The sequence below is a fragment of the Podarcis raffonei genome, chromosome 2 (assembly GCF_027172205.1).
Source record: "Podarcis raffonei isolate rPodRaf1 chromosome 2, rPodRaf1.pri, whole genome shotgun sequence".
Taxonomy (NCBI): Eukaryota; Metazoa; Chordata; class Lepidosauria; order Squamata; family Lacertidae; genus Podarcis; species Podarcis raffonei.
Window position 1 is genome coordinate 31,482,918 of NC_070603.1, and position 24,478 is coordinate 31,507,395.

At 48.1% G+C, this 24,478-nt stretch overlaps 2 protein-coding genes across 6 annotated transcripts in view; both read left to right on the forward strand.

Moving 5' to 3' along the window:
* The window catches only part of USP36 (ubiquitin specific peptidase 36), a 32,240-nt gene extending 22,187 nt beyond the window's left edge, over positions 1-10,053 (forward strand). For all 5 annotated transcript variants that reach the window (XM_053375559.1, XM_053375558.1, XM_053375563.1 and 2 more), the window contains 6 exons: positions 1,505-2,029; positions 4,706-4,965; positions 6,168-6,326; positions 6,926-7,041; positions 7,481-7,616; positions 8,250-10,053. In XM_053375559.1, coding sequence (XP_053231534.1) covers positions 1,505-2,029; positions 4,706-4,965; positions 6,168-6,326; positions 6,926-7,041; positions 7,481-7,612 — 1,192 coding nt within the window. In that variant the 3' untranslated portion in view covers positions 7,613-7,616; positions 8,250-10,053. The remainder of the gene's footprint in view (positions 1-1,504; positions 2,030-4,705; positions 4,966-6,167; positions 6,327-6,925; positions 7,042-7,480; positions 7,617-8,249) is intronic.
* A 3,973-nt stretch (positions 10,054-14,026) lies between these two features.
* CYTH1 (cytohesin 1) overlaps positions 14,027-24,478 on the forward strand; it is a 56,864-nt gene continuing 46,412 nt past the window's right edge. Inside the window, exon 1 of the mRNA XM_053375587.1 lies at positions 14,027-14,141. Within this exon, the coding sequence (XP_053231562.1) occupies positions 14,114-14,141 (28 nt within the window). The 5' untranslated portion in view covers positions 14,027-14,113. The remainder of the gene's footprint in view (positions 14,142-24,478) is intronic.

Here is a 24,478-nt window from a genome sequence, read left to right on the forward strand (position 1 = left end):
CTCTGTTCTTTGAGACTAAACTCTTAAAAGCAATACAAATTAGCTTATACTTAGGTAGCAAAGCATCTGCATGCTTTGAATACAGATGGAACTTAAGGGGTTGTTTATCCTGCAAGAAGCAGTGCAGAACAGAGCAATAGAAGGAGGTGATCTCTAGGGAAATGCCCATGCAAGGCAGGGTGGGCGGGTTCTCACGGCTCCAGAAAACCCCAAGAATTATTGTGAACGGCCTTAAAATATTCAAATATAGCTCCACAATCTGGTGAATATAAAAACTCAAGCACCAAAGTGCCTTGGCGGGAGAGCTTTGAATTTGGCCCTGAAATAACTCCTCAATTAGGGCATAGAAATCATCCAGCCCAGAAGAACTCCACGTCTGTGTTGTGGAAATGTGCTAGCTGACTGTCCTGTGAATATCTTTAGGTGAATAAATCTCTATAGATTGAGCTAGAAGTGGCATGGAGCTTAGGACCCTCGTACCTACGGGACTGCCTCTCCTGGTATGCCCCGCAGAGGACCTTAAGATCCATAAATAGCAACACCCTAGAGGTCCCGGGCCCTAAGGAAGTCAGATTAGCCTCAACCAGAGCCAGGGCCTTCTCAACACTGGCTCCGGCCTGGTGGAACGCTCTGTCTCATGAGACCAGGGCCCTGCAGGATCTGATTTCTTTCTGCAGGGCCTGTAAGACAGAGTTGTTCCACCTGGCCTTTGGCTTGGAATCAACTTGATCCCCTCCCCCTCTTTCCTTTTTCCTTTCTCCTTCTGTGATGGAACTCCTATTTGGGGACTTCCCTGGCTTTTTTCTGGACCAGTCTGGATAGTTGGCCTTGGTGAAGATTTGACGTTTTCATCCCCCAAAAGTTTTTGATTTGAGTTTCTACTGAAATGAGACTGCATTTTAATGTTGTATTTTAATCTTGTTTTTAAGTTGTTTTAATCAATTGTTTTTATACCTGGTGTTAGCCGCCCTGAGCCCGGTCTTGGCTGGCTGGGGAGGGCAGGGTATAAATAAATTATTATTATTATTATTATTATTATTATTATTATTATTATTATTATTGAGGAAACATTGCAGGGTCAGTGAAGTGGGGTTGGGCCTTTGGGATAGGGGCAGAAACAGTTCCAAAGCCTGACGCCATACCAGTCTTAAGCCTGGAAGGAGCTGAATGTTTATTAATGCCTAGGACATGTGGGGTGGCCTGCCTCTGTATCCCAGTTGCTGCAGATCACAAGTAGGGAAAGGGCTGTTGTGCCCAAGTCCTGGGCACCTGGTTGACCACTCTGAGAACAGAATGTAGAATTAGATGCATGAATCCAACAGGGCTTTCCTTTGCTTCGGTTGACAATGCTTTGTCCTTCTGGGTGATGTAAGGGACCATTTATGTTGTGAAAGAGGCCGGCACTGGCTCTCTTTTAGAACAGAAACGGGTGTGGTCTTCTGCAGAGACTTCTGCCGCTTTGGTGTCGGTTGGCTCTTAGCTTTGTCTGTGTGTGATTCTCTAGGACGCCCTCATCTGCTTCCAAATCTTCAGCGCCTCCACCGCCGGCCAGCAGCGCCTTTGTCAAACCCTTGCCCAGCTTCAAATCATGCTGCCCCTCTGCCGCCCCTCTGCCGCCACCTGTGGTGCCCAAAGAGGCACTGAGCCACTCTTGCCCAGACCGGGACAAGAGGCCTTTCCTTGCCAGCTCCAAGAAGAGGAAAAGGAAGCGTAGCCTCTCGGAGGAAGAACAAGGCACCCATTGCATCCCAAGCACACGAACCATTGGTGCAGAGGGAACCTGCCTCTCCAACCCACCCAGGAAGAAGAGGCAACTCGAGGAAAACGGCAGGCCTGGAGACTCCTCTCCTGAACCGGAATCTGACTTGGTGGCAGCCAGGAAGGGAGAGGAAGAGGGAATAGCTGGAGGCTGCAAGGTAGCAGATCCTAGTCTAGCTAATTCCACCCAAAAGAGGAAAAAGAAGAAAAAGAAAAGGAAGCTGCAGCAAACAGAGGAAGACTGTAAGCCTTTGCTGTCCCCTGTGAACAGGTGAGTGTTTGCTTGGTTGTCTTTTCTAGGGGAAGGGCTTTGCTTGGACAGAGAAACATGAGCACTTGACATCTTCACCATCTGGAGGTGCATGCCTGGGGATCCTTGGATCTTGACTGTTTTCGCACACTAATACCTCATCCTGTAGAATTCTATCGGTTATATTATCTGTGCAATCGGAATGAATTTCAGGAACCAACATGTCTTTTCTGTGCAGCCAGAACAGGAGCAGTGAACAGCGTTATAGGCTTGTCTTCACTTAACCCACCCCACTGCCTGCTCAGTTATGAAGCATATTCTTATGTTATGAATGGTCTGTTGTCACCATTAGGGAAAAAGAGGTCAGAAATAGGCCATTGTATATGTGGACTGTCCCTGGATCAAGTAACTTTCCTTAAGTTCTCAAAACTCTTAACCTAGCTCAAGGTTGTCATCTGAACTAGCCAGATGTTTAACTGCGAATCACTCAAGTCAATCCATCATTTGAAAAATAAGGCTTGCCATCTTGCCCAAAAATGGCAACTGGACATTCCATTTTGGCGACTTTAACCTTGGTTTGAGGAGCCATTTGGCGCCTAGGCTTATATATCTGAGTTTCTAACACTGTTGGGATGGCAAGCCATGAAGACTTAGACTAAGCTCTCAGACCCCTCTGTGAATTGCTAGGTTGCTTACATTGCTAGGTAGGAGTGTGTTTCCTTGTTAACTGTGTCTCAAGGGTCTTTGGGCCTCCCCCCTGCCCCCCATCACCTTCAATAATAATAATAATAAATAATAAAACAAGTGGAGCCTTTGAGCCTAGTGGAACCAAGTGTTGCCCTGTGTTTACACAAGTCCTTCCTGCTGCCTTTTGGACCAATGTTTTGCATAATCCTGGCCCTTCCTGTCTGGTTGACCATCTTCTTTCCTCCCCTTTAAAGGACTGTGCCTACAAACCTGAGGCACTTATTTTTGAGGCTTCAATCCTGTGCAAGCTCAATTGGGAATAAACTCTGCTAAGCAGAGTGGGCAGTCTCCTGAGTAGAGATGTAGATGTATTAAACAGGCCAAAAGGTACAGCTCAATAATTTTGATAAGAAGAAAGCAAGCACAGCATATAGTTCAGTTTCCCCAAAAGTTACTCTTCCTTGCCCCTGTAAAATGAAAACTCTGAGGGAGGGGGAAGTATGCCTCCCAGATTTCCAGAAGTCTGGTGCTTCTTATCTGTGTATAACTAAAAATAGGTTTTGGGATTCTGCCGCTGCTACTGGTACAGACTGCGGGGCGTTTTGCTCAGATGCATTTTGCAGAATATACATCTGCCTAGAGATGAATCTGACGGTTTCTGACTGGCATCTCTCTGTACGCCTGATCCTTTTAAGCAAGATCATGTAGCTGAAGGCTAGGCTTGCCATACATCAGGAAAATTCCTGATATGTCCTCGCTTTCAGGTGTAAAAATGGTGTCAGGAATTTTGCCGAATCGCCAAAATGTCTGGGAAAACCCGGGTGTCAGGCAACACGATGGAAAAAGCAGCAGAAACAGCTCCAAAAGCTTAGAATCACTATTTTGGGGGGCGGTTTCCCCCCAAAAGCTCAACTTTTTGAAATAATGCAACCCTACTGAAGGCTAAATCTGGACCCTCTCAGAAACATGGGCTGCTGGTTGCTGGATAAGACATGGAAAATTGGAAAGGAAATCATATAAATATGCTTAATTTTTCTGAGTGCTAGTCCTTATGTGGCCCCAAACAGCACCATATTGGCACAGATATATTAGGCGTGGGGTGACCTCAAGGTTTACAGAAGGAAAAACAGTAGGGGGGAGAGCCCCGGAATAGCCCAGTAAGGACTGAGCATGCTCAGTACCAAATAATGCTGACTGGTTCTTTGCGGGGAGGGGGATGGACTAAATATCTGGGAAGAGGGGCATGTTTAGCTGGCTGGAATCCTGAACTGGAACACCCATCCACCCCAGTTCAGCATTTTGTTGTGAGACTTCGCTCGCATGTATAGTGGTCTTCATCTTTGGAACCTGCATATAAATACATGACGAGCCCTTTTGTGTCCTATTTCATTCTTTTATGCAGAAAGTTCAGTTTTGATGCAGGCCGTTTTAAGAGACTGGTTTTTATTTTTACCTATTTATTAGATTCATATACCGCCCTTCATCATAAGATCTCCGGGTGATTCACAGAATAAAAAACAGGATAAAAACAAGTAAATAAGTAAAACAAAACATCAAAACAATACCCTGCCCTTTCCCACAGACACATTTAAAAGGCAGTGAGTATTAATCAGCCAAAGGCCTGGTTGAAGAGGAATGTTTTCACCTGGTGCCTAAATATATATATAATGAAGGCACCAGGCGAACCTCCCTGGGGTGACTATTCAACAAACAGGGAGCCACCACAGAGATGTTGCCACCCTCTGTACCCCGAATGGAGGGGGCACACAAAGCAGGGCCTCAGATGATGATCTCAGAGTCCATTTGGGTTCATATGTGGAAAGGGTCCTTGGGGTGGTATTCTTTGTACTTTCTCATTGCATTCAGATACAGTTTTAAAGCAGGTTATTTTAAAGCAATGGCTGCTGATTGTACTTTTTTCTGGGTGGGTGGGAGGAACAGTTCTAACTTTAAAAAAATAAATGAATAAAACCAAAGGGGTTGGCTGTTGTTTTTTAATCCATTTTGCAGCTGCCCTCCACAGCGCGAGGCAGAAGCCTGCCTAATAGCCCATGAGCCGGTGGAGGAGTCCTGTAGCCTGAAGAAGAAGAAGAAAAAGAAGCAGCAGCAGCTTCCTTGCCCAGCTTCAGACAGCGGCAGCCCTGCTGGAGAGAGCGAGCACCGAAAGCACAAGAGGAGGGAGAAGCAGGGGGGCTCTGTGCCAGAGGCCAGCAGCCCCCAAGAAGAACAGAGAGAAAATGGCCTTTCCTCTGCTAGAATCAGCCCCCCAGGTTTGAGACATATCTATATCTTAGCTGGGTGTGTGTGCGGAGAAAGGAGATTTAGAGTGGGGGACGGTGTACCCCCCAGTTCAGATCAGCTCCTAGAATGGGCATAGGGGAGCTTGGACTTGCTGCAGTTCTAAACTAGGCTGAGCTGCCATCAGCTCCACTGTATCTGTGAAGAGCAGTAGTGACACTTGCTCCGAACCCAGAGCTCTTTTTGGGACGCGGAAGAACTGTTACCTATTTATATATTTATATTTATACACACACACACACACACACACACACACACACACACACACACACACGTGGTTTCCTTATGTCCAAACAAAAGCAATATAGGTGCCTAACTGTCAGGACTGGTCATTGTCCTCTTCAGATCACCACACAAACACTTCTTATTCTTTTATAACTTTTTATTGTGTATTAACAAACAATCTTATAAACTGTTCTTATCTTTAACTATTATTCCTCAGAGTCACTTATTTCAGATACCTTCTGAGCTCTGCTTCTCCGTGACCAGCAACTCTCAAAATGGCGAACGCGTCGTTCCTTTTGCTTTCCCGCTCTTTTTTCTAACCTCCTCGCTATAGCTGGCTTGTATCTCCTCTCCTCCGAATCTGAGCTATATTAGATTCACTGCTCTCCTCCCTCCCTCAGGGAAAACTTTCTCCCTCTGGGAAACTGGAAACTTCTAACTCTTAACTCTTCCCTGACACTAACTACCCAGCAACTACGTAGAATGTGGCTGTGGGTTTTCTCCCAAGGTTCCCTCTGCTTTTGTCCCAAGGCTTCATAGCCTCTGCCTGTTTGGTTTGTGCACACCGGGCGTCTCTTCCTAGGCATGCAGATGAGCTCAGATGTAACCCCCACAGCTCTGACATGTTGGCGCCTAACAGCCTAAGCTCACTTAAACAAGCTGTTGTGATTAATTCTGGGTGCAAACCCTAGGAACTTGTGCAGTATTGTGGTTGGTGGGAAAGTTCCAATAGTCTGTTGGTGTCTTGCAGGTGTTTTCCCCCTGCAGGTGTAAGTGAGCATTTTTACCTTGGCCTGTGGACCACTGGGAATGCAAATCATACACCTGTTCCTGGGGTTGTGTTTCTTTTCAGTTCTGTTCCCTTGGTTTCCCTGGCACTGCTGCAGAGTGGCTGCATGACATGATTGTGCCAATACTTCTTACCACACACCCTTCCTTCTTTCCACAGTGGCCTTGACCTGGACTGGCAGCCAGCTTAGACATGGGGACAAGTGCTCCTGGAACATCCCAAGTCCAAAGAAGGAAGTGATACATCAGAAGCACGAACAGTTTGATGTGGTCCAGGAGCTGCTGAAGGATTCTTCAGATAAAGCTTATGGAAAGCAAGGTACAGTACTGCTTTAAGGAAAGGGGTCTTCCCGTAAACAGATGAGGCCCTCCTGCTCCTGTGTTTTGGAAGGGGTTTTCTCCTCTTAAGCCACAGTAGGAAAACAAATAATGGAGATCTTTGGCATTCTCAAAAGACACCCCGTGTTTTATGATAGAAGTGCATGTAGATAAGACAGTGTCCCTGTTTCTCTATGCGCTTCTGGTGATAGCACCTTGCTGGCTTCTTCAGTGGAGAAATGAGGAAAGGGCAGAGGGCTGGGATAGTGAGGAATGATTGCCACCAGGGCCGGCCCACCTGTGAGGCAAGCTGAGGCAACTGCCTTGGACGGCAGGACCCACAGAGGCAGCAGATAAATGTGTTTTTGGTATTTGGATTGTTCTTATTATAAAATGAAAACGAAAAACCACAGGGGCAGCAGATCCTGATGTAGATCTTTATTCCCCACCCTGTTCCTGATGTAGATCTTCACTCATCCATTCTTCCCTGGTGGGGAGGGCGGCACCATTTTGTGGTTTGCCTCAGGTGCTGAAATGTCTTGGGCCGACCATGCGTGCCACGACCCCCAGCTCTTCTTTGACAATGTGTTTCCTCCACAGTGTTGACATGGGATGGCGAGGTGTCGGCCATCAGCCAAGCTGCCATGCAGGATGCTGTATGGTCTCAGAGCCAGACAGTCATTGACGATTGGGATGAAGAGTTTGACAGTGGAAAGGTAAGAAGCCTAGCCTGTTGCAAGCCTAGCCTAGTGTGTTCAGTTGCTAGTTTGGATTGCTTTTAAAACAGGCTTTCCATCTTGAAAAGCATATATTTCTTCAGCATGCCTGCCCGCTCACTTGTTGCTAGAACAATCAAAATATATCTGCTTGCATTTATAATAGAGCTGTTACATGACCTATGAGCATGAGCCAAATTTTAGGCTTAGTGGGTGATCCTAGTGATAGTCAGGAAGACATCTTTTGGATCTCAGTCCCATTGATCACTTTCTGATCGCCTCTGGGTTGTTATTATTTAATTAGCTTTTGTCCATCCCAGCAGCTGCTTTCTGGTGAGTAGAATGGGGAGGGAATGTCCTTTCTACACTTCACTTGATGTGGATGGCAGCTTGGATGCTAGAAGCTGGAACAACCACGTGTTGTTTCTTCTTGCCGTAGGTGAAGAAAATCAAGAAACTCAAGCGTGAGCGGAGAAGAAATGGCAACGCGTTCCAGAAACTGCAAAGCCGACGTAATTTCTGGGCCGTGACACATCCCGCTAAAGTTGCTAGCCTGAGCTATTGGCTTTGAGATGGTGAGGAACTTGAGTGCAGCCTACCAGAGGGATTTGGGGAATTGCAGTTTATGGAGTGGGCAAATGGAAAATTATTCGGCGGTGGAAACGGCTCGTAATTAGGACTGTGGTGCCTGTGTGCGAGGGGTGGGAAGGCGTATTTGATTTTGCAAAAGCAACTGTTAAACAATGCACTGGTTTTGTTTGTGCTATAAAGGGTCCTTCATCAGCTGCAGACACCAGGTTCTGTTTGCTTTTAAAATGTGACCGTTTGATTACCTACAGCAAATATTAAGCTCGTGTAGTCCTTGCTTAGGCTGATGACATTATTCTAAATATGGAAGTTGGATTCTTGTCTTTTACAACTCCCAACTTCTGCCGAGGGATTTGAGCAGTGATGAGGGAAGTCTTGTAGGACCTTCTACAATATGCAGATGTAGGAGTTCTACAAAGCAGTGTTGCCATTCTTTTTCCTTTCCCTCATTTAAACCTGTGGTTGCAGGATCTCTGTTGCTCCCTTATTATTTTTTTTAGCTTGCTTTTTTCAACTTCGTTCTCTTCCTTCTGCTCCTCACACCACCCAGTGGTCAAGAGGGTGCAATCCCGTAACACTTTTCCTATGGCACTAATTCGTTCTCCATCTCGACCCCGCAGATGAGTTCTTGGCTGCAGCAATGCTATGGCGAACTCCGGTTCTTTGGAGCTCCCGGTGACCAACACAATACTGTCAGCAGTCGCAAGTGGCCAACTCAACGGGACTCACGGGGAATGTCCTCCTCTTGCCTTGAAGGCTCTGATGGATCTTCTGTGCAGTGCCTGGGGAAATGCAGGCACCCATCGCCGCTTACTTGCAAGAGTGTCACGAGGAGCCTTTGCCCGGGGAAGGTCCTGTCCCTGGGTACCTGTGGGCATCAGGCATGGCTCAGCAGTGGAGCTAGGAGCAACTAGCCCTTTGGAAATGAAATCCCTCTGTTGCCTCCGCCCGTCACCATGTGTCAGCATGATGAGCTGTGATGCCCTCTGTCCCTTTCCTGCCAAGAGAAGATTGAGAAAGCCGAGAGCTGTGTCCCAACTCCTCAAGAGCTGGATGTTGTTGTGGTACATTTGCCCCTTTCCCCACTCCCTGGCTGAGTCATTAGGACAGGATGCAACTGGCGTGGCATTTCTGCACCCATCTGCAGCCCCTTCTCTGGTTTATCCCAGAGAAGTAGGAAATGCTCCACTCTGGAAATATTTTTCAAGACCATTTCCCACATGCCGTTCCTGCTGTACAAAACACTTGGGACTTGAGTTTTGTGCAGCCAGGAAAGCGGGTGGTCAGGTTGTCCTGCCCTGTACAGTTGTGTTCAAATGCATTCACTGCCAGGGCCCTCGAAAGGTGCTGCTTTGCAATGACAACTTCTCGGTAGCATTCTCCAGCCATAGTTAAGTCACGGTTCATTTGAGATTTGCCTGTTGCTGGAGTGTGTTGCTTCAAGCTGCAGGCAGGGGAAGAAATGCTTGAATGCTCCACACAACAATAATAATTTAAAAATTCCATGCACACATCAACTAGGAGTTCTTTTCCACAAAGGAGTGTTCAGACATTCACATCCCCACTTGCAGTCTTGAAGCTTCCTTGCTTTGGGTCTTTTCTCCATGCCTCCTCTTAAGCGTTGTCCTAATTAACTTCCGGCAGGCATCGTTGCACAGCTTGTGTGGCAGAAGTTAATGACTCCAAGAGGACCTGATTCTCTCGCAGCATATTTCCAACTTGGGAGTTTGTGTTGGAGAGAGGTTGCCCGAAACATCACTTGCTTTGGCACCAAGGCAGAGCGGGCTGCTGCCTGCCAAAATGAGAGAGACCTAAGTGCCCCTGTGCCAAACCTTTTTCAGTGGGTAGTTGTCAAGCCAAGTGGTGCCAGGGCTCCTGTTCCTGCAGGGCTGGCCTAGGGTTTCCTTTATTCCCTTGCATCTGCTGCTGTCTAGCTGTTAACCTTGGTGGCTTACTCCCAAGTAGGCAGCCTTTACCTGTAACTTCCCCACAAATGCATGATTGGTTGGAGGGGCAATCCATGTGCATCCCACCCATTCCTGGCACTCCCAGCATTGCTCATTCAACTTTGGCACCCATTCCCTCTCTTCATAGATTGGGTGCAAAGGTTGAAAACTAGCTTTATTTTCTCCACCGTATCAAAGCAGTTACCAAAACGGTTTTGGCCATTGCATTTAATTTGAGCTGATGATTTATTATGATTATTACGATTCTTTTTTTCTTTATCTTGGGGAGGGGGGGGCACTGACCCTGTTCACTCTCTCAGCGGGGAGCAGTCTCTTCCCCTCTGGCAGTGCCCGTTTAACAATCTCCTGCCAACATGTAGATACCCCAAGCGGGTATTATGCACCTCATGCTGGGGCTTGCTGCAGTAGCCCTAGTTGTAGCAACGGTTCATGGTGCAATAAAGGAATGTTTTGTGTATGTGTGTGTCTTCAGTCTTGTCGATTGGTTTCTCTTGTGATTGATTGCAGCAGTAATTCTTCCATGACCGCTCACCTCTTAAGCTTGCCATTAGTCTGAAGCCCTAGCTGAGAACTCCTTTGTTCCACTTGGTTTATCCCCCTTGTCTCAGGCCTTCCTACTCTCTCTCTCTTTCTGTTGACACTCATCAATCTGTGTAGTTGCAGTACTGGGGTGGTTATGTTGGGTACTTTTCAAGACATCCTAACATCGTAACACCCTTATGTGCATGCCTTTGCTTTGGCCTATTGCAGAACTGAAGGCAAAAGCTAGGGGGAAGACTTGAGCCCAGCCTCTGAAATAAGGGCATTTGACCTAACCAAAAGAAACAAGTGGATTTTTTTTTGGGGGGGTGGAATCTTGTGCCCCTTAGAGACTGATCCCCACTACCCACATGAACAGCCTCCGCATTATAGAATCATAGAATTGTAGAGTCTGAAAATACCCCGAGGGTCAGAACCCTCCAGCAATGCAAGAATCTCAACACATTGTCCCCCATCCAGTTTGAAACCATACTGGACCCTGCTTAGCTTTGCAACATGCATGGGGTCAATGCATATTGCAAAGATTCTCAAACCCTTGAGGAGAGGTTTGCTGCAATGGTTGAAAGGCCATGTAATTTCCAGGTTAACCCCAATTCCACCTGAACAGCTTTACAGCTGTAGATTTTATATATGCCACATTCAGTGGAGCGAATATTCTTCCTGTGGTTTGCCATTAAGCACACACATCATGCTGAGAAGTTGTAGCGTTGCCATGATCCCTTATAGGGAGTGAGTGTAGGAAGCTGCTGTTCTACTCGTATCAAGACTATTGGTCCATCTTGCCTCGTATTGTTTACACTGACTGGCAGTGACTCTCTGGGGTTTTTGACCCTACCTAGAGATGCTGGGGATTGAACTTGAGTTCTTCTGCATGCAAAAGTTGTGCTCCACCACTGAGCTACGGCCATTCCCCAAAGATGCTAGATACTGTAGCTAGTCAATGCTTTTTTCTTTATTTCTAGTTTATTTTTAATTGAGATTTAGAAGGGTTTGGAGGCAGGCAAAGGGGGCCACTAACTGATAGGGGAAGGGGAAATCACAGGGACCCCTACAGGTTTGTCTGTGGCTGTTGATGGTGCCGTAATGGCCTTCAGGAGAGCAGAACTATATGCTCTGATGTTCTTGGCCAATGTTGCTGAACCTGCCAAGAGTGCCCAAATGCAATTTATTGTTGAATCACTCTTAAAGAAGGGCCAGTTCCTACTTTGGTAATGGGGGCACTTCTCTTGTAGTTCTAGTAGTAGACCAGTACAGTAGAACCTCTACTTACCACCGACCCTACTTGCAAACAATTTGATTTGTGACCATGGCAAACTCGGAAGTAAATACCAGGTTTGCCACGATTCGCGCACACACAGAACAGCACTGCTGCCGAATGCGTACGCACAGAACTGCTCTTCTACCAGCGACCCGGATCGACTCACAAGCAGACCTCCAGAACGGATTCAGTACACGAGTAGAGGTTCCACTGTAGTGCAAACTCAACACGTGCCAAAACAATAAAACGCTGTTCAGAGCAGAGCGCCAGAAATGCATTATTGGCTCGAGCAGTAGCCCTAGGACAGGCATGTCCAGAGTCCGTTTCAGGGGTCTAATCCGGCCCACCGGTCGATTTAATCCAGCCCCTGTGGCAGTATATGTTGTGGGATAAAATCCTAAAAAAAAGCTCAAGAACCTCAATCCTAAAAGCTCAACAACTTTGAGGGTAAAATTGTAAAAAAGCTTAACAACTTTGGTCTGTCTTTAAAAGCTTGCAGTCGACAAGAGGGTTGCACTAAACTAAGCATTTCTGTCATAAACCCTCAATGTTTCTATGATGGTGTATCTAGAGCTTCCCATGCTATACTGATTTAGAATGTTATTTTGCTTGCTGATCTAGGAAAGGGTTAGGAAAGAGCCTGTTTGGCTGGTCCTGGCAACAACTTGTACATCGCCTGCAGGAGCTTCCTCACACCTTTGAGAAATCATTGTAAATATTACCCACAAGGAGTCTTCTTGCATTATAAGCACTGAACTATCCAGCCTGTCACACTGATTAAATGGTAGGTGCTAAAGCAGAAGCTGCTGCTCAAGAAACCACTCATATAGCGCTATTCCTGTTTTCAGGCAGAGACGCCTAATATGTAGAATAGAATAGAATAGACTTTATTTGCGTAGCCGACAGGCCATAGCATCAAAGGACAAACACCGACAAAAATACATTACGAACATAGTTACCATAAAATCTTATGACCTATTAAAACCCTAGGTATGTATGGAAATGCATATATGGCTTTTTACCCAGTATCTAAGTTTTTTTTGTTTTAATCCAGAATAACTAACCACAATACTGTACAGCTAAGTAGCTCTGAGAGTTCTAAATCTACTACAGGACTCTGTAGGTGGCGCAGTGAAAATGGGAGTATGTTACAATGATTGCTGCTTCTTGCTTATATAATAATAATTATAGTTAATTGCTGGAGCTAGTTCCTTTTTTAGTTGCTTCCCTAAGGAGACACCTGTTCATACCCCAGGAATTCTCAAACACACCTGAAGAGGGGTTGGGTTGATCACATTATCTGATGCACGTGGATTCCTGACTTTGGCCTCCTTCATTGGTAACAGCCTTTCCCAGTTTATTAAACAACAAAAATGCTGTTCCTAAGCACCGTTAACCCCCCTCTTTAACCTCTCCTGTCCCTATGTAATGGAAGCAGAGTAGCCCTGCAGATTGGGGGCGGATGCATGCTGGGGGTGCAAAATCAAGTTGCAGTTGGGCCAGTGCGATCCCAACTCCTCTCCCCACCCTGATCATGTATGGCCTACTAACATCTCTTCCTCTATAAAAAAAATGTGCAGCGCTGAAAGAGAATCCACAGTAGAGAACTAAGGTCAATCCTGCCCAGGGCTGACCCACCCACAGGACAAGGTGAGGCGACCCAGGTGGCAGGATCCACAGGGGCAGTGAACCTGAAGTAGATCTTTATCCGCACCCTGGAGTGGAATTCCCACTTCTCACAGATGGGTGGGACGCTTTTATTTTTGTAAGAAAGCTAATACTCTGCTGCTATTAAATTACACCCCGTCCTCTTGTCAACAGCAAGCCACCTAGTGACACCCGCCTCGTCGACTCCTCCCTCTGAGCCAGTGTGGTGTAGTGGTTAAGAGCGGTAGTCTCGTAATCTGGTGAACCGGGTTCGAGTCTCTGCTCCTCCACATGCAGCTGCTGGTTGACCTTGGGCTGGTCACACTTCTCTGAAGTCTCTCAGCCTCACTCACCTCACAGAGTGTTTGTTGTGGGGGAGGAAGGGAAAGGAGAATGTTAGCCGCTTTGAGACTCCCTAGCGTAGTGATAAAGCGGGATATCAAATCCAAACTCTTCTTCTGGGCAAGACAAGGAACGCAAGGGACCATTTTGCTTCACAGGAGACCCCACGGCGCCCAGGCACATCCCGCTCTCTGACTCCTGAGAAAACCGACTCTCTTTAAATTTAAATTAATTAATAACCCGCCCTTCCTCCCAAAGCAGCCCAGGGAGGCAGCTTGCTCTCTCTCCAGCCTTTATCAGCAACGCTGTCCTCAGGACACCAAGGTGGGCACCGCGTGGCGCGGGCAGCAAAAGGCGCTTCTCCTCCCCAGTTGCAATTAATGTAAGTGTTCATGAGTAGAACACAGTTTGCTATGCGTGCGTGGGCGCGTGCAAGTGTGCAGTTGCAGCGACAGGTTTGCAGCGTGCTCTGAATCCGCCGGTACAGCGGGAGCAGCAACCCTTGCTTTTGCTCCGAGGCTCCGGACCGCGTTGGCCGTCACGTGGGCAGCGAAGCCTCGTCTCTTTCGCGTCGGGTTTCAGGGGGAGGTGCCACCGCCCTCCTCCTCCTCCTCCCCAGTTCCCATCACGTGTGCTCGGCGGTGGGAAGGAACTTGCTGAGTAGCGGCGGCAGCAGCAGCGTAGCTTTGGCAGCCGGGCAAAGCAGCCGTGCAGGAGCCTGGCTGGTAACATGGAGGAGGACGAGGAGAGCGGATACGGTGAGCAGGCGAATGAATTAGATGCATCCAAGGAGACGGGAAGGAACATCTTTGGCTGGGCCAAGGTGGGGGGGGCGGGTCTTAATGGCAAGGGTGGGGGCGCTCAGGGATTCGTTCAAGCCTGAATCTTGCGACTAGTTAGCAGGGGGGAGTGGCCCTTGCATGTTCAGCGAACTGCCCTTGGCTTAAAGCGGGGAGTGTGCAATTGCTGCCCCACCACCACCATCCCGACACACACACATTTGGATTTGGGAAGGAGTCTCTCTTTGCATCCTTCCTGGTCTTAGCAAGAGAGGATGAACGGGATTTGGGATCTGTGTGGCCGGTTGTCCTGAGGGGGGTCCTGCCTGAGTGGATTCTGAGGGTGCGCTAGTAAATCCCGAGGAGAGATCGGCTCCTGAGCATAGGAAATAGAGATTGTGCAAGGCCGTGGTGCGGTGCGGGGTGAGGTGCCGTTGGCTCAGGGTGGGGTCACAGAGGGTGCTCTCTCGGGTATCTGGTTAGGACTCTCGGTGGGTGGGTAGGGCTACCTTTTCCCTTAATCACCCTCTATGGAGGAGGGCAGCTGCCCTTCCCGTGGGGGAGAAGAAGAGAAGGTTCTGGGCAGCTGTTCCAGCCCGTGGTCGCAGGGCGAGGACAGCTGTTCATTACAATGGGGTGCGCGGAGAAATGAGCTTGGAGTCGGTTGCGGGGGGTTTGGGGGGAACAGGCGTGCGGCCGCCTTTTGGGGGGGAGGGGGGTAAATGTGGCCGGACTCCAAAAAGAAGTATTTACAGGGAAGGGTCAGGGGTGGCTCCCCTTGCGCTGAGCACTGCGGTGAGGGTTAACGAGAGACAGCTGGGCCGTGTGTGTTGGTCGGCTTGCACGCCTTTGGTGGGGGGAACTTCGTGCCGGCATTTATCCTCTAGGCTGGGCAGGGAAGCGTAAACTGCCTCTCGGAGAAGGGAAGGAGGGTTGTGGGGGTGACTTCAGGGTAGCAACAGCTGCATGAGCAGCAGATGCTTCCCCTTTCTGCCTGGCTCCTTCGCTCTCCTTCCCAGGGAAGAGGGAGAACGTGGCTCTTTCTGAGGCAGAGTTCAGCTGTCACATTTGTGCCTCTTCTCTCAGTTGCTCACACACACACACACACACACACACACACACGGGGTGGGGTTGCTTTTTTGGGCCTGGACTGATGTCTCTGATCTGTGTGTCCAACTGTAATTTCCTAGTGTCATTTCCTGCCAGTGCAGATCACCTTCTAAAAAGGTGGCAGGAGCCCTGGAGATGGCCTAGTGGCGACGGACTGGATGACTGGCCCTGCCAGGCATGTCGCCTCATGTGACTTGTGGGAGGCCCTCGGACAGGCCCTGAACTTACCCAAACCTTAAATTACAGTGCTAGATATAAGTATTCTGCAGAAGTGGTGGGAGTGAGTGCACTGCTCGCAAAATGTCATTGTTTTGGGGGGGGGTGAGCGATGGTGGTGCCCTTCATAACCCCAGTGGCCACTGACTGGAATTGATATATCCCGAACTGGGGACAGCAGACTTGGGCTTGGAGGATTTGAGGTTCACACACAGGCCTGTCTTGCGTAAGAGGTGGGGCAGGCCGGTTTCCTGAAAGAACCCACATTTAGAAGGAACTGGAACAAATTTAGAAATGTTGCAACAAGCCAGGCAATAACACAGCTAAAACTTCCTAAGCACCTGTCTTCAGAGAAGCTGCCCTCAAAATAAGCAGACAAGATTTGCTGTCATTTGTAGCCCAAATCACTTCGTCTGGTGCGCAGGCTGCCAAGGTGCTAGCGTTTCTTGTTCCAAATTGAGGTGATGTTTCTGCCCTTGGAAAAAGGAAAGAAATGTACATTCAATATACTGATGTAGGATATGTGTTGTCAAAATTGTTTGACTGATTGAGCAGGGCTGTCCCATGTCGTTTTGCTTCATGAGGTAAGAACGACAAAGTGGTGGCCCCCTCATTCCACACAGAAGGGCCAACAGGATCGGAAGCTGAATATTACTTCAACAGTGACAATGGGGCAGTGTCCTCCACCTCACCTGAAGGTGGCAGGGTCACTTAGGCGGCACGAGGTCCTTTTTGCTGCTTTCTGCCCCTAACATTTGCCACTTAAGGCAGCCACCTCACTCTGCCTAATGGTAGGGCCGGTTCTGTGTTTACATGTAAAACTGAACTGTGGAGGTCACTCCTTGTGCTGGAAATGCCACTTTGACTGGCAAGTAAGCTATGAGACACTCCACTTCAAAGAGTCTTTGGTCCTTTGCTTATTCAGCTTTCTGTGTATGACACTGCAATGGAGGGAGTCTCCCAGTGCGATCTCCCCCGAATCCACTCCAATTCCTTTAACACTGGGAACTTCTCTGCAGTGTCGTTGCACCAGGAGAACGAATTAATATGTATGACCCAGTTATGGGTGACTGGCTGACTTAGAGGCTTCCCCAGCAGAGCTGTGAGCTCAAATCTGTGTCTTAGCAGCTGTGGCAGTAGAGGCTTGCTTGATTTATTCCTCCTTTTGCGTGGCATACCCTGTCATGCAAATGGCACCCTGGGCTTCCTTTATCCAGTGTGCTGACGCTGGGACCTCTGGGGCCAGATGCCCTTTGATGTGCCTGTGCTGCTGAGTCCTGTATGTGGATTTGGCAAACAAATTAGCTTTGAACCTCGGGTGGCTTTTGAGCAGGGCGGCATGGATGCAGCATCTCCATTAATCACAGAGACCCAGGCTGAAGCTGTAGGTGATGCCCGGGAGGCAGGCGGTTCTCTCAAGCAGCAGGCACACATGTCCCTGCCACCAGCGGGCTTGTCCCTGATTTGCCTAGTACATGAATATTCCAGCTGTGTTGCTCACTTCTTGCTATGATCCCAAAGACGGTGTCTGGGGAAAGTGGAGCGGTGCTTAAACGATGTATGCATGCAGCTGCTTTCTCATCTAGCCTGTACTGTGAGCGATGGATTAGATTTACAGGGGTAATCTCCCTTTCAGGCAAGTGGCAGCCTGCCCAGTTCTGCTCACCATGGTTCTCAGCCCTGTGCGTCTCCAACCTGGGTAGCACTGCCCAGTCACATGGAGGGGTCCTCCTGCCTGTTCATCAGCAGAGGTGACTTAGGGACAGCAGCAATTCCAGGGACTGATGCTTTCTCCTTCCTCCCCTCAACCCCCAGGCTGAGCTGAAGGGTGGAGGCTCTGAGGCTGAGCTCTGCTGTGGTTGCCACTGACAGCTGGGTATATTTGAGCTCCTTGTTTTCACAGGTTATCATGTGTTTGCTGTAAAAATGGGATTATGGCTCAGGTTGTGATTATGGCTTCTCTACAATAACGTTAACAAGGGCTGTTGAATACTTATTGTATGCATGCATCATTTTTTAATTTTTTGCTGCCATGTGCCGGCGAGGGGCTGCTTCTAGCCAGACTGCGATTTGATTCAATCCTAATGTATTTTCCTTTACAGTGTGGAGGGAAATGTGTTCATGGGCATGGGGGGCTAGTTTGTAACCTGGTGCAGGTCAGAACATTCGTTCTCTGAGACCTGAGTATATTGCATCACTCACACCTAGAGGACAGTTGGTGAGCAGTGGAGGAGTTGGTCTTGGTACTCTTTCTAGGTTTGTGGAGGAGAAATGTCTTTCTTCCCTGTTCACTTTGGCGATTGCTTACATCTGAGAAAATGTAGATTTGTGTGTAGCCTGGGTGGAGAGAAGGGGGTTCCGTGCAGAGCATGCTGCCGTTTTGGAAACTCAAAACAAGCCTGCTGTGTCTCGTCTTAGTGCACTTGTAGGACAGTCACTTCTGAAATCAGCAGCTGGCTCTCCTCTGCTGGCCCGCTTGTTTACAGGGCAGCTAAATTTATCCATATTTGCATGGGAGTTGCCAGGTTGCTCCAGCCAAAAAGGAAGCGAGGCTACCCTTGCAAATGTATGCAACTCGCGTAATGACAAGAATTTCCCCCCAGAAAGCTTTTGTGGGACATCTCTGAATCTATAGGGCTCTCACTGAATATTCTCATTGATCCTATCCATGAGCTTTCAGGACACGCTGAATGGAAAATAGCTTGGCCGTGCTGGGAGCTGGAGCACACGAGGCCACTCTGATGGGCCCAATGCAGACAGCAGGCTCTGAAACAGTTAACAAATTCCACTGCCCTCTCCTAACTTATGTCAACTTGACAACACAGAGAAAGAAAGAGGCAGCTGTGTGTGTACTCATGCAGTGAACACCACATCCTCTGTCGCACATCTTTCCTCCTAGTTGGGTGGTTGCTCCACTTCTTTGTTCCTCTTCTTGGGTGTCACGCAAGCTCAACTCACCCCTCCCTCCCAGTTTGCCCTTCCTTCAGTGTGACTTGCCCACAACTCACCTTACTTTGCCCTTGCTGCCCTTCTCTCCCCTGTCCATGGAGGCTTTTCATAGCCCAGGGAAGGGCTAGGCAGCTGCAGGGTTCATCCAGCTGTACACACACACACACACACACACACACACACGAAACCTTTAAAGCTCCACCTCATTGTCGTCTTTTATCACCTAGTTTCCTGCGCTTGGCTGTTTTGCTCCATCGGTGCAGACTTTTGCCCTCTAGGCTGCCTGCTTTGCCAGAATGTAAGCATGCAAGCCTTTTGCACCCTGCTTTTTGTGGTTTGCATTCAGTGGGCATTTCCTTGCCTGCTGGCTTGGTAATAAAATCTCCAGGCCTTAGACACACAAACAGGGCAGGAGATGGTATCGTGTTTCATCCATTTGCTGCAGGTCCCTATATCCTTTTGGGGCAGCTGTCCCCTGACACATAGCAGCTGCCCACCAAAAATGCAGGTTCAGGGATGCGAGTGTCCCATTCAGTGTGTGCTAGTAGTTTAATGTCGAAGTACCTCTGTAGGGCAATAAGACTGCAATGGGGGGTGGCTGTGCAGCCTTTACAAATGGCTCAGGGCTCCATCAGTAGTTTCTCAAATTCTCAGACTGTCGCTACGGATTTCCCTTGGAGCTGCGTAGGAAGACAGGCTGCTTGCGGTTGCCCAGTGCTTATAACCTTGTTGCCATAGGTATGTTGCCCTTGCCAACAAGGAAATAACATCTGCACACCTCCCTTTGCATTCTGGAGCCCGGTTTCCTTTGAAAGAGCCTACTTTTTAAAGGCTCGTTAATATCGAGGGAGCTTGAAATGATGCTTCAGAGCCAGCAGGTGGTGCTCAAGTCTCCCGACTGGACACTGCTATCCCACTGAATCCCAACACTGAGCACTTCCAGTAATCCCCTGTGGTTTTAACCTGTGGGGGGCAGGGGCGGTATTGTTTTCATGATGCCCTATGATTAATCGGAAGCAGCTCTGAAGATCAGCGTGTTTATTCTCTGGCTTTTATTAAGCAAAATGCTTTGAGAATGCATCTGCTCTGAGAACAGAGAGGTGAGTTGGTCCTCTTGTGAGAGAGATGCCCAGCACACACCGTGGGATTTTGGGGAGGAGGCGCTCGCTTGTGATGTGGCAGCTGGCGATCCTTGAATTCTGGTTGGCCCAAACAAGGATGGTATAAGTAGAACCAGGAGCACCAAACAAGGTGACATGGGTACTTGGGCCTCAGGAACCCCACTGCTGTGTGCTGTCTGCGGTGTACAGGTAAAAAGTTATCACATGGTTTGACTGCCTCTTGCATCTAGTTCACTTGCATTCTTGTATTCTGATTGGCTGTGTGAGGGGGACAGGTGGCTGTTGCAGAATTTAAATGCTTTTGGCTGGCAGAAGGGGCATGCATCGTGTTAACAGGGAAACAGGTTTCTTAGGAGAGTGGATAAGGAGCTGGGTTAAGTACCCACAGATCTTTTGGTCACATGACTGGAGGCATCTTTCCATTCACCTCTTGTCTTTAAGTTCTTGCTGGAGCTACCAGCACGCTTCCCAAAGGCGTTTGATGCTCAGAAAGGACAGCTTTTAAATGAATAAATACAAAACTTGCGGTTGCCAGTGATTTGTGTTAAGATAATAATTAAAAAAAACAACACCCAGGCTGATCATGTGGTGCATTTGCACTCTCTGTCTGCGCAAGAGGCCTGCTGTGGTGGAGCAATCGTTTCTCTCTCTTTAGCAACGTTGTGGATACCCAGATCTGTATGAAAAGTGATTGCTCAGTGAAGTGATGGTGTTGTGGATACAAGCTGCTGTGGAACAAAGTTAGTTTGCTTGGTCAGCGCATTCACTGCGGAACTTGCTCTAGAAGTGAAACAGATGTGCCTGTCCTTTGCTCTCATGCTGTGGGGGGGGGGCAGGGGTGCTGGTGGAATGTTGCTGAGGGTGCAGCTTCTCTCTTGGTTCGCATCACGGCAGAGGCCCTGAATGATCGAAACGGCATTGTGCTGCGTTCGACAAGCAGATGCTTGGCCAGACATAGACAAAGGGAAATACGCAGGTTCCAAATAACGGGCTCGTTTGGGGTGGCTTCAGGCTTCCCATCCCTTCCCAGGAGTCTCCTATTTCCTCCCATGTTTTGGCTTATTTCTGTGATTTCAGGACAGTGTTGCTAGCCTTGTGTATTCCTCACTCTTTTCGGAAGCTCCTGTTCTTCCTATCCACCCACTGAGTTGTACTGCTGAGGTATTGGGAAAGATGCAAACGTTTACGCAAGGCTAGGAAGCTTCTTCACTAAAACAACATCAAAAGAAAAGGACGGGAATCTGTCTTCATTGTTTTAAAGAACTTGTTTCCAGTTCTCGTTTTTGTGGAGAAAAAGTGAATTCTAAAGGCTGAATACCCACAATGTTCATTGGGTGGGGAGGCTGAGAGGAGAGTCTTCCTAGAGATATGGATTTTTACAGTTCTGCCTTTTCCTTCTTCAGGGGTCCTAGAGTGTCCCTGCCGCTGCTCTCCCCTTCTCCCCACCACACACATTGAACTGTACCCCAGAAACCTTTCCTTTCTCCCTTCTTCCATCACCCCAGCCTGCCAGTGATGTTTTCCTCCAGGAATCCAGATTTTAGTAAATGAAGCAAATTGGGGGGGGGGGGGGAATGGAAGTTGATGTGAAATGCATTCTCATTGCAAAACATGACTTCTGCATTTGCTAAAATCTCTGCTGTTATGTGTGATCAGGGCACATTTGCCTCTATTCCCCCCCCCCCGTCTTCCCCCTAGCTTTGAGACCTGGGTAGACTTGACTTGTGCAAAGGTCCAGACAGGTCAGAAAAAAGAAATCCCACGTTTGCAATGTCTATGCTTTCTTGCTTTTCACTGCCTAGCTTCTCTGTGTGTGTATATTTCCCCCAGGCAGGTGGGTCTGGGTGCCTGAGCTTCCTGTCCCAGCCTGGAGCAGATTGGCTGTGGCACTAATCGTACTGCATGAAGGATTACCGGCCACCAGGATTAAAGGATTTCTGTAAAAAGAGCTGAGGAGGAATGGGGGATGGGCTGCTGCAAGAGCTGGGAGGGCATACATGACTGGCTGATGGGGAAAGGAGTGAGGTTGGAAGGTCTTTGGCTGAGGAACCAAGGTACCGTATTTTTTGCTCTATAAGACTCACTTTTTCCTTCCTAAAAAGTAAGGGGAAATGTGTGTGCATCTTATGGAGCGAATGCAGGCTGCGCAGCTATCACAGAAGCCAGAACAGCAAGAGGGATTGCTGTTTTCACTGTGCAGCGATCCCTCTTGCTGTTCTGGCTTCTGAGATTCAAAATATTTTTTTTCTTGTTTTCCTCCTCCAAAAACTAGGTGCATCTTGTGGTCTGGTGCGTCTTATAGAGCAAAAAATACGGTACTTGTAGGCCACAGGGGAAATGCATGGCTGCTGCTCTCTAGAGATGGAGAAGTCTACTAGTGACCTAACCCAGGGCAGCCCAACCTCTTAGACCAAGTGGAACGCAGGAGTACTTCAACACAGAACCTGGGGGCCGCACACTGAATTAAATTTCCATATTGTTAATTAAGGCATTTGTAATATGGCCAATGAGATTTAATATACACAATTAATATATTTTAAGGGTGAGCACTCCTAAACATAATGAGACCAGCTCCCAAGTAAGTATGCATTGAATCAGGGCAGGTTGCTAGGCTGTGATCAGTAGGACAGGGTTTCGACGCCATGCAAGCTGACCTGGGATAAAGCCCTGCTCAGGTCAAAATGCAGTGCAAGCCTAATGCGTGCCTATTCACAAGTAAATGCTGTTAATTTCATTGAGACATACTCCCAGGTAAATGCAGACTGCACAGGGCTGCCGCCTTAAAAAATATACATGGAGGTATTCAGCTGTCTTAATACCACTGCAGGGGAAATAACCTCTCTCACATTAATAAGTTGTTATTGCTATAATTTTTTTGTTGTTGCTTATATCCTGGGCAAAGTTAGAGGGGAGGAGGGGGGTGGCTGGCCTGTTCGGCCTTGCAGAGGCTGAGGGAGACACAAGAAGTGCCTTTGCTGTTTCTGCGTGCCCCTCACAGCAGCAATGACAAAGCCGGCTACTCGAGCCACACTAAGAAGCCCTGAATGTTTTCAGTGGCTGCATGTTGGACCACCTTGATCTACCCCTTGCATGAACTAAGGACAGCTTTTACGCTCCACGCAGCAGGCATTGAGCTTTCCAGTGGGTGCTTCTCCCGTTTTTAATTATGCCCCCACCCCACCTCTGAAACTGGAACTGAGCTTAGGGAGCGGAGTGTGCATGCACAAGGTGGAAAAAGAGTGTTTGCAGTATCAGCAGGCCTGGGAGGGGTTGCACACCCGTCCCTCCCACCGCCTTTTCTCTCTCTTGCAAGCCCCTTATCCCCACCTCCACATTCAGGTTATCTCTCCGAAAGTGGCTTTGGGAATGTGTGTTTGCTGAGATTAACCCCAGTGTAGTTTTCTCATTTTAAATGTCGAGAATGATGCCCCACAAGCCTCCCAGTGGGCCTTTGAACTATACAGTATAGGCATGCTGTTGAGGGTTGTAGAATTATTGGGTTGTTCTTGTTTTTAGTTTTTATTATGCATTTCATGTTTTTATATTGTGATTCTATGTTGTGAAGCCCTGAGACCTGTGGGTATAGGACTGTATACAAATAAAATAATAGGTGGGTATGCGGACCTTTTCTGGAACTTCCTAAAAAAGCACATTCCTAGCAATCCTTTGGCTTTTCAGCTGGTCTCAAACCAGTCTATGCTGTGTATCTGTCACCTTTTGGAAGCCTGTGTCCAGGACACAGGGAGTGGGTCACTTCACCTGTGGGACTCTCTTGGAGCAAATGCCTGGGCCTCTGTTCTCAAGCTGTAAAATGACAGGGACGAGGGTTGTAGGGTTGCTGGGAGGGGGACTGATGTGCACACACAAAAATATGGAACAGGTTTCAAATGCGAATTCTAGCTCTTGAGATGTGCTCTCATTTCCTCAAATGTCTCTTGTTGTCTCAGGAGGAGTGCTTGTGCAGAGTCCTGCTTGTTGAGTGGGGTACCATCTACAACACTTGGGAGTAGTGAGGTCCCGCATCTTATCAAATGTACTGGTCACTGAGGGCATGCTATATGGGCTGGATGCCTTACTGAATGACGACGTGGTTCCTATATCCTTGGAGGCAGCGGTGAAATCTCTGTTAAATGAATGAATGTCAGATCTACAAATCTTGGACTATCCTCCACTCCCTGATAGTTCATTTCATTTCATTTTTATTTATTTATTTATCGTGTTTATATTCCCCCCTTTCCTCCAAGGGAGCCCAAGGTGGCATACGTAGTTCTGCTCTCTGTTTTATCTTCTCAACAATCACGTGAGGTTAAGACAAACTGGCCCAGTGAGCTTCATGGTTGAATGGGGATTTCAACCCTAGTCTTCCATATCCTAGTCCAACACACCACTACATCACATGGTCTCATTGATTTTTTTAGTTAAGCTATTAGAACATGGGATGGCTTCCCAACTCAGCATGGCCTTGGGCAATGCTGATTATTTGGATCCATTTAAATTTGTCTTCAGACCTGGGTTTGGGACAGAACAGCCTCTGTCTCCCCAGTGGATGGCTTCCATTAGGGAATGGCTTGTGAGTGTTTCCCTGTTGGTTCTTTTGCAGCTCTTACTGGCTTTCAACATTGATGACCATGGCATTCTTCTGCACCATCTTGCTAAGTTGGACCTGGGGAGGGAAGAGTATATGTTAGCACTGGTCCTTTCTGGAAGCTTTCCCACCTAGTTTACCCAATGTATGGCATAGGATGCTAAAAGTTCATATCCCCCAATGGGTCCTGACCCAAATAAGGCTTCTGTCCCGATTCTTTAATCAGGTGCATATCGAGGAGAAGCTCAGCATACAGAGCTGCTTCTTTCACTGCCAGGGGCATCACTTGGTACTTAAAGAACCCGAGAAACAGATCATGATGCAGATTTGCATAA